Raw genomic sequence first — 10,515 nt, 5'->3', positions numbered from 1 at the left:
TCAGATTTTACTGTGATTTGGACTGAAACTTTGCCCCAAGAGAAGTTATTTTACTTAACTTCACTAAACTCCTGTGGTCAACATCACATTGTTAATCCAATCAAATTTGAAACTGAAATACCAACGCAAAAATTCTAAATTATTACAGGACACGTTCATTTTTTTGCCAGCTGATCAATCAGTGTATTGCCTGACCTCACAAGTATGTAATTCAAACATAGCAACTCCCATATATTTCTTAAAAAGCACAGAAAGGCTTTCTTCATGGCTTGGTTTTGTACTTTTGGGCACATCAAAATCAAGGAGGAGTTTGCATTAATCTGCAACATGACTATGAGGAGGAGACCCAAGGAGAGATTCATGGATGACATTCCTCTTCTGCAGCTGGAGCCAGGTTTCTGCTGGGCCTTAGGGAGCAGCATCCTCCCATGATTTCCTGAGCAGACCAATGTGGTGCAGGGGCTCCCCTGCTCTTGCTCCACTCCTGCTCCACCAAAAGAGGAAGGTAACTAAAATCCACACAGACACTCATGTTTGGAATCTCTGAGTCCCCACTCCCAAATAAAAACTTAGCAGTTGTTTGGGATTTTTTGAGTAATGAGTAACCAAACCTTTTTTGCTGACAGTCAGGAGAAATTTTACTCAGAAAACACACAAAAATCCCCCTTCTGTTCTGGAAAAATATGGATTTTTCATATTTTGTATATTTTGATCTGTGTCAATTTAAGTGTGATAAAGACACTTAATTCATTTCCTCCCACTACTTATTCCTCCTCTGCCATTGTAAACTTCCACAGGCGCTTTACTTCAAATTTCTCAGCCCAATTAACCCAGTAATCAGTAGTTTAATATAATGCAAGATGTGTTTTTCCCTGAAGATCCTTCCTTTAAGTGGTAGCTTTAGATGATAAGCTATTGAAATAGAAATGTTTAAAAAACATTGACACAATGCAAAGAAGTTGATAATTTAGCAAAACTATTTTATTAAAGCTTATTCTCATGATAAAATAATAGCCAACAAAATCATATTAAGCAGATCTTCTGCAAATGTGTAGCTGCCACCTATTCAGATATCATTAAGTCAAGATATTCTTGTTTTCTGTGGTATTCTTTATTTTCAGCTATTTACAGTCAAGCATGAAGCAAAGATTACATCAGGAATGTAGTATGACAATTTCCCCCTCGAGATTCACTGTTTATTGTAAATAATGCCAGATAGGAATTTATGTTTTCCTTCTTATCACTAAAATACAACTATTTTGCCCTTTTTCCATTCGGTATATTTAAAAATATTGCACTACATTTAATTTACCTCTTACAATCATCATCATAAGCAACACTATGCGAGGAAAACGATATCCAGCTTTTCTTACCCACTGTATTCCACAGGACAATTTAAAACCATGAATGTGTTTTTGAAATCAGTATTTGCATTGTTTTCACAGCTCCTTCATGTGCACCAGGGCTTAAATGAAGCACTTGGATATATTTGAAAACCTCTATAGTATTCTGTAAGAGCAAACACTGATGGGATTGAATGCAGATCACCACCAATGGTAAGCCGCTGAGAAAATGCAGTGGGGAAGTCTTAATATGCATCTCAAGCAAGTATAGGTTAAATAACTTTTAGACAAGAAGGGAAGCTAATTTTGTGCGATTATTTGCTGAAGCTTAATTTCAGAAGTGTGTCACATGCCTGTTTTAGCATGGATAGTGTTTTCCATACATCAACTAAATAGTATCAACTGCCCAGAACTCACAAAAAAGTGCAAGTAGTTGCATGACTGGCAGTAACCATTTTGCTTAGAAGCACAAGTATGCTGTTCCATGGTGAAAACCACTGCTTCTTAATTTTGCCCATCACAAATTAAACCAAGATGCAAATTTAAAGGAGAGGTACATTATAGATGACCTCAAAAACTAAAGGAGTTATTTTACCATCTCAAACTCCACTCCCACAAAGGCGTTTCTTTTCTACTACCAGCAATACCAGTGATAATGATACAAGTACCTAGCACAGTACCTAAAATAAAGATGATATTTTATACAAAATTTCTATACACAGAAGGTGAAACAAAGACATGTCTACAGGAAATAAATAAGAACAATGGCCTTAGCCAGGTGATGCTAAGATCCACAGTTTACACACAGCACAAGACCAGACAGTTCTTTTCAAAAGCAGCTGGCTGAATTTCTTCCTCATCTCTACTGGACTCACAAATTGACTCAAATAAAAGACGTTATATACACTATAGGACATTTTGCTGACAAAGGTGATCCTTCTGCTCAGACTGTATGTTCTGTCTGAGAAGCTGAATGCAACCTACCACTCTGATTACTCGAAAGTGTTGAGAGAACATGTTTAGTTACTTTGTATTTTGCACCTTAAGCTTTCCAAAATGATAGTCTGCAGCAAAATATTAATTTCCTTATATTACTTACACCATCATTACATGCTTTTTCACAGAATGCAATGAAACCTCCAACTCTTGTGAAGAACAACTTTCCTTTATCAGGCTATCAGATAATACAACATCACAAACATATGATTTTCCTCTGGAAGGCAACAAGCCTCTTACCTTGAAAATATTCCCAATTAAGTTATTATGAGATACCAGTTTATACTTTGGTATCTAACAATAGTCCGAAGTTCTAAGGAGGATTTCTTTTAGCTTAGCATTACTATATCTTGTGTTAATTACAAACTACAAAAAGTACTCATATTTAACAAAAACATGGAAAACAAATGATATGCAATGGTAATTTCAGTAACTACTAATTACAGACAAAATGAAAGACCTTTTGTTTGCTTTCATGATATGTTTGGCAAAAAATACACAACTACCTAGAAGACATACAATAAAACTGTGATCAACACTTAAAAGCCTGGCCCCTCCGTGACTTCTGCGTCAGTCATCAGCTTAGGCATGCAACAAGCTTGTAATGTTTTCATCATACAATGGAAACTGAATGTTTTGAAAATCCTGCCTGTTTCCCATTGAAAAGACTAGCTAAAAAAAAAAAAATAATATGGGGAGGGGAAGTGGGGGCAAGTAACACATTAGGGAAACCACACACATTGGTGTGAAATGGTAAGGTTACATAATTAGAAAAAATAAAAATAAGTTATTAAAAATAAATTTCCAATATAAACCCCAAAATGTAGTTTTAACCAGCCAGTTTAACAAAATGATGGTGCTGTAGCTGGAGAAGAACCACTATTAGCAATTAACTGTGGAGAAGCAGGACACGCACATTATACCAGTGTTTTAATTTAATTTGTGTGTGTTTGGAGTTAAGTGCAAAGGATTCCTTTAGTCCATTCCTTCAAAGACTAAATATGTAAATATCAGTCTACTGATTGAGGTGGATCAACTGGTTCTTCTGATATGATGTTCAATGTTGGAGCCTCTGTCAGACTGCCATCTTCAATATCCACTTCTTCTGCTATACTGGATTCCTCAAAATCTTTAGTTACTTTTTTGGATTGCTTCTCAAAGAACATGTTCTCCAGGGACTCTATATCCTCAATGCCTGCCCTGTAGTGGATCATCAGCAGCGTTAGGGCCTGCAGTCTCTCACCCGACTTAGCCAGCGCAGCAGAAATCAGAGCTTTTTTCCTCGCGTCGATTGTCTCTTTTTCTTCTTTAACGAGCGAGTTATTATTTTCCAGCTCTTGGTCTATTTCATTCTGCAGCTTATCCAACATAAACTCTAATTTCTGAAAACGCTCCTCTGTGGGTAAACTTCTGTAGAGATCACGCCCAATTTCTTTAACAGCAATGAAGACACTGTCATCGAGGCCGCCCTCCTTCCGGACCAGCTTGATGCCGGTGCCCGCTGCCCGCTTGGAGGGGCTGCTCGGTCCACTGAGCTCGGTGTCGCTGCTCTCATTGTCAGACGTGTTCGGGGTGTGCTTTGGCGAAGGCTCGGCCACGTCCGGGCCCTGCTCGGCCAGGCGGGCTTTGGGCACCTGCCGGAGGTTCAGCAAGCGGGTGCTCGTGTTGATGATATGCCTGGTCAGACCTGTAGTTCTGTTCACAGACTTGGCCTCGGAATCAACCCGAGAGGCTGCGGCTGGGGGAGCCTCCTGTCCCTCTGCTCGGCTACCGCCCACAGTTCGATCGAGCCGCTTCTCAGCTCCTACACAAAAGGGCGTCTCAGTTAAACATTTTTCTTGACATTTTTTATGGCAAACGTAAGCACAGAGCATGCACTGCGAAGCTGCTTTAGTCCATACTTTCTTTTTGCAGTAATCACACCAAGTTGGATTCTGAAACTGAGTATCTTGAAAGTTATGCTTGTTCTCTGTAAGAACTTGTCCCGAGAAAGGATCCTCTTTCTGAAGGGCACGAGCTTCTTCTTCTAAGTGACACTCCCTCTCTTTCTCCAGCAATATGCTTGAATCATCCACTTCACCTTCTTTTAAATATTTGAATTGTAAAGTTACATCACCATAACAAAATTTTTCATTGAAACCTTTATGGGTTGTCAAACTCCGCAATGCTGTTCTGGTGACTGCTGCTTTAGGTGTAGGAGCATCCAGTTTAAATGTTCTAACAAATTCCATCGAGGTTGTAGCTAGACAATCTAAAGCAATTTCTTCAAGTTTTATGCTTGCATATCCTAAGCAGATAAAACCACCTGCTTTGAAAGGGTCTCTGCACCACAGTGCAACATTAAGGTACTTGTGGTATCTTTCTACTTCAAATAGACAGGAGGATGTTCTCGTCACTGGCCATCGGCCCTGACGGATTTTATACGGAATTTCTGGTGATTCCCATGTTCGCTGATCATCACTATCTTTGCAACTACGTGCATTTTCTGTAAGTCCATCTTTTAACGTATCTTGCTTTGGTGCTGTTACTACTTTTGATACTGCTGGGTCTTCTATTTGATCACTAATTTTAACTATCTTCTCTGTAGATTTTTCTCCATTATTTGCAGGTGGAGGTGGCCTCTCTGGTTTATCGGAACATACACCTCCGGTTTCTAACACATTTTGGCTATCACTAGTAGACAAAATAGGCTTAATTTGTGGCCTAGGTGGCACAGGAGGCTTAGTACTGGATCCTTGTGACTGTTTACCCAATGGCTGTGATGCATCTGAAACCTCAACAGTTTTAGGTGCTGCCACTTTAGCCCCATCTTTTTGTTGCGTTTTTGATGTTGTCTGATAACTTCCTAAATGCAGCTTCCGATTCAGGATGGGCGATATAGTTCCAAGAGGTTTAGCAGCAGCAAGAATTACTACCGACCGTTTGGGACTTGGAGTTGTTGGCAGATCTTCTTTCTGCTCAGGTGAATCACAAGCTAAGTCTTCAAATTCTGAATCAAAATCTCTGCCATCAGCATCAGCTGATAAACTATTCTGGTCATCTTCTGCCTGTGCCAAGAAAGCAGTGTCCTCCAGTTGTCCAAATCCATCCTGCAGTGCTGGTCCGTGCTGATTATACCCAACAGGCCTTTCATAGAAGACCAGAACTCTGTCCCCAGCCTGTCTAATAAGCTTCAACACTTGGACAGTTGACGTGATTTTAACACCTATTAAAAACAAGACAGACATTATTAAGTTTTAATTATGATAACAATCTAAATGACCAAAAATAGTCAACGAACACATTGTTGCTCAGTAACAAAGGAAGTCAATTACCACAGAAAAGCTTAACTGAAATGTAACAGATGTATTCTCTCCATTTTATTCATGCAAATATGGAGTTGGAAAAAATAATTACATAAATACTCCAGTTTGCTGCTTGGTAATAATACTGTAATCTTACAGAGTAATGTTGATTTGATGTGGAAACAGTTTTAACTTTGCTCTTACTGTAAGTTTGGACTTTTCAGCAGTAGACATTTAACAACGGACTCATAAAAGATGGGTATCTTTAAAGACAGTCATAATTAAAACAGAAGCATGCTAAAAAAGAAAATAGTTCCAATACATTAAAAAAATAGGGCCATGATGCTACATTATCAGTATGGCTGGAGTGAGCTGAACCATCTTCCTCAGCAGAACTTTCACAGTTGTTTGACGTATTTCCAAATTACATGCAAGCTAAAACATCTTAATGAGCACACAGTCCAAATACAGCCATGCAGGGGATCATATAAAAATGACTTTTCCTTTGTTCTAAAGCAATCATCAACTATCTGTTCAAAGCAACTGAAAACCCTTTTAAAATAATCACTGGAATATTGCAATGGGGACTTATTTAGGCAGTAACTAAGCAAAAGAACTCTTAGTTTTTAAGCTCTGGTCTGTAAAACCTCTATAAAAGCTTAAACTTCCTGCTAGCACAGTCACATGAATGTTTTGGCTTTTTGGGTTTTTATTGTTTTGTTTTGCTGTTTGTTTGTTCTGTTTTTAATATTGTTGCCAAATGTTTATTCAAGCTTCTTTGGGCTTTTACCTAGGAAGGAGTAAATAAATATGCAAGAAAATAAATCAAGCAAACAGAGACCTTAAGTGACCATAAGTACATAACTGCTAGCTTTTGAGTGCCAAGCACAACTGTAATTATTATAAAAGGGAGATTAGTTGAACTGCATACGTGACAAGACGACCCTTATTGTGAAAGCTGACATATCACTCACTGCCAATTGCCAGCAGTCTGTCTCCTCTCTGTAGATCAGCAGCTGCAGCAGGTGAGTTTGGAGTCACAGTTTCAATGACAACATGCCCTGCATCCTCCTCCTTGGACTGCACAAGGCGCAGCGTGAGCCCAACGCTTTGCAGATTCCCTTTCACAAGTTCTGCCTGCAGAGAAAGAAGTCAAAAGTATCTCAGTAAAGCTGCCTGCAAAGATTCATGGCTACTAACAATAATGTAAATTAAATTATAATATTTAAATATCATTTAAATAAAATTATACCATTTATATTATTAAAAACAAATTATTATTTAAAAACCACGTTAGGACATCAATTTAAGATTATCACCTAATTGATTAACTGTCTACCAACTAAGTTTACACCTTTGGAGATATTCACAAAAAGCCCGAGTCCAAAATAAAATATTATGACTAAACACAACCTCATTATCCATTTTATTAGGAGCACTGTAGCATCAATCCAGGTATCACTCAGAATGTACCCCATTTGTGTTATAAAGCCTAACACTATGAGCAGCTCTCCAGTAGTCTGTGCAAAGGGGTGTTTGGAGTGACAAAATTCTTATGTACTTACACATTGCTAAAGTATATTTAGAACAAATCTCAATTAACAAATAGCCTAAAAAGTTTCTTCAAAGACTCAAACCCTTCCCTCATACATGTCTTGCAAAATAAATACAATTTAAATTTTAACTCAAATAACCTCAAATACTTTAAAAAAAAAAAAAACGAAAAAATAAACCAACAAGAACAACAAAAAAAAAAGACAACTGAGGTGTTCCTGTAGTTGACTTTCAGATAACAGTTCAAGGAGACCCAGGTAGTGATCAATTGTTTACAGACCTCAGTGCCTGAGATCTTTGGCAACTTTTTTCCTAATAAAAGCAGTCCTTAATGAATTTAACAATATCCTGTTTTCCCCTAAAGCACATTCCTTTTAGACTATTTCAAATGACTGTCTACCATCATTCCATCAACATATATTCTATTTGAAAAGGGAACTCACATGTTTCAGCTTCAAGGATAGAAATTGAATTTGCTTTTTTGATTTCCAAGAACAGAGGGGCTGACAGTGTAGAAACCTCCACAGGAAATTTTGTATTTGGTTTCAATCTATTGAGTTCAGGTAGACAGCCTTCTCCTCCGTCCTTCTGCATTTACTTTGCTGCTATTCAATTGTGGATGTTTGAACTGTCTGAAGCTGAGCCTCCTCTTTGGAGGATATGTTTGTTTACTCAGTTTGTGCAATGGCTTTCCAAAGATGAAGTGGATTACTCAGTTCAGTCCATGGCTGTCACTCCTTTCCTATGATTTTAACAGCACCACATCTTGGTTTTTTGTTAACTATAGTTCAGTTCTTTATAGAAATAAAAATGCTGTGCTGCTTGGCAGTTTGCTTAAGAACAGCACTGAGTTTGAAGAAGCAGACTTGCATTAACTTTCTAAGCTTTGTCACTATTCTCTGCATTTCCTACAGGCACTCACTCTTTTTTCTCAAACTCCTATTGTGAATACACAGTAATGTAAGTAAGAATAACAAGACCAATATAAGCATAAATGCTGTTCCCAGATTTAAGGTTACTTCAGAATGAAACAAGTAAATAGCTGCCTACAGAAACAACCTTGATGGGGTTCTTGGGTTGACGTTTGTTCATTTGTTTAAATGCCATCCTCATTTACACCAAAACCACTGTTACATAATTACATTTCAAAAAAATTAAATAATAAACTCCTAAGTGTTAAGAAACAAAGAAGTATTAGAAATGTCTGTGGAAGAACACAAACTTTTTTTGTAAAAAAAAGAATTGCTCTTCTGCTTTAGTCCTTTATTTATAGGCAATATAGCTTTAAGCTGGCAACCCACAAATGTTGCAATGTCCTGTATGGAAACAACATAAACAATTACTGCAATTTCAAACAACACTAATTGAATATTTTAACTGTCAAAAAAACAAATGACATGAATTTGCTTTGGCAGCACGCAAAGCTGCAACAAAAACAACATCCAAAGATCACAATAATGTAACTGCACATTCTTATCAAACAATGAGGAAACCATTATTTCTGAGCTTTGCTCAGAGTCCAAGTACTCAAATCTCAGTTTTCCTATGATGGTTCCTTTGTAAGACTCACTCTAAGTGATTAAGCTTGAAAAAATATTTCCAAATCATTGTGTTTGAATAGAAGAGGAACTATCATAATGAAGATCAGGAAGTAAACTCACATTTAAGGAATGCTGACAAACACAAAAATTACAAAGGGCTGAAAACCGAATTATAACCACTTTTTCCCCTAATTTTTGTTAGCACAATGAAGTAGAAAGCTGTTTAGTGAGAGAATTCTGGGAAAGTAATGGATGCTTAGACAGAACAGTGAAGGGAAAAAAATCCCAACAAAAACCTCGAGATGGTTTTCCTTTTAACACCATGTTATTCTGGCCATTTAATTATACTCCTTTAGGGAGTCATCTATTTTGACCGCATATAGTTTCTTCTGAAATCTTACACTAGTTCTGTATCTCAACGCCCAGAACTGGAGCTCATTAGTAAGACAAGATGTTTGAGAGTCACACCCATCCAGGATAGACACCCTGTTAGTTTTCCATGGCAGCAGGAGAGACATTGCTGTGAGTTTGTTCACAACACGAGGTAACTCTTGTCCACTCAGTCTCTGAGCAGAGCAGAGAATCACCCAGCTACTGAAGGAAGGTGGCCATCACAACACTGTCACAGGAGTTACCTCAGGCAAACCTACCCCTTTCTTTTACAGTTGGATAATTCCTGATCTGTTCAAAGAGTGGCCCAAAGTGTTAAGCCACAGAAAGCCACAAGTCTTGTCTGAAAGAGAACGTCAGGAGGAAAAGAAGAGCTGGTGTTGCAGTATCTAGTGTTTTGAAGATAGGCAGCAATGACCTCTAACCACTGTTGGTACTTGAAATCATGGCAAAGTGCATGATGAGCAGATATTACAAAGGAAGGGCATAGTTAGACAGTAAAAAGGGAAAAAAAGTTACCAAAAGCTCTTTTTTTCAGAATTTGCTGGTACAGACTCTCATCCTCTTGAGCTCCCTTTGAATCCAAGGGCTCCTTTGAGCAGAGCTACATAGTGGATGACTCAACAGTGAAAATATTCTGTAGTGCAAAGTCTAGAAACCCCTGAGGTGATCCCCAGCATTTCACCCTTCCCTCCTCCCCCAGGGAGGGACCACATGAAAGAAATGAGGGACAGCTGGGACCCAAGATACATAGGTATCTCTGAACATTTGGCTCCCATGCAGGGACATGGCCTGCAGATTACAACGCGTATGACTCACTGATGGCAAGGAGACTTCCAATATTCCAGCAGTATCTGATGGAAAGCTGTTTTGGAAGGAGAGAGCCTTTGAACACAACAAGCAAAGTTCATCTCAACTTTTTATTAACTTTGGCAGAGTCACAAGCTTTCTCATGAAGTAAACTGGCCTTATTTATCAACCCAAACCAGATGAATAGTTTCCGTGATTATTCTTTCTGGCAACTGCAAGTAATACCACGTTATCTCAGGGTAAGATGAATGCAGGTGAAGACCATTTTGAGCTTTCAAACACCCTCCACCCCAACAAGTACACTCACAAACCCAAACATCTTTGTATACCCAGCACAGCTACTTTATGCCTTTCTGTCTCCCCCTCAAATTAAGACCTGTTAATAAATGTGAAGAGCCAAAGAGCTATTGGAACACAAAACATGAGGAGGATGAAAATCAGCTAAATGACACAGAGGTTAGAAGAAAATTGCTGATAATGAAAGGACATTTATTATCAAGAAACCTTGCTGAAGGGAGAAAAACTAACAGCTGCACCCAGGAGAAAGGGAAATTTTAACCAATTATAGCTATATCATATTAAAGCAAGTTTATTTTA

General features: G+C 38.2%; 1 protein-coding gene across 2 annotated transcripts in view; it reads right to left on the bottom strand.

The window, feature by feature from the left end:
• Nucleotides 1-959: 959 nt before the first annotated feature.
• The window catches only part of PDZD8 (PDZ domain containing 8), a 53,499-nt gene continuing 43,943 nt past the window's right edge, over nucleotides 960-10,515 (bottom strand). For both annotated transcript variants that reach the window (XM_032116053.1, XM_032116054.1), the window contains 2 exons: nucleotides 6,598-6,760; nucleotides 960-5,544 (listed from right to left, as the gene is read on the bottom strand). In XM_032116053.1, coding sequence (XP_031971944.1) covers nucleotides 3,350-5,544; nucleotides 6,598-6,760 — 2,358 coding nt within the window. In that variant the 3' untranslated portion in view covers nucleotides 960-3,349. The remainder of the gene's footprint in view (nucleotides 5,545-6,597; nucleotides 6,761-10,515) is intronic.

This window comes from Corvus moneduloides, chromosome 8 (genome assembly GCF_009650955.1).
Source record: "Corvus moneduloides isolate bCorMon1 chromosome 8, bCorMon1.pri, whole genome shotgun sequence".
Classification (NCBI taxonomy): Eukaryota; Metazoa; Chordata; class Aves; order Passeriformes; family Corvidae; genus Corvus; species Corvus moneduloides.
Note: the sequence above shows the minus strand (reverse complement) of the source record. Positions and strands in the feature narration are given on the sequence as shown.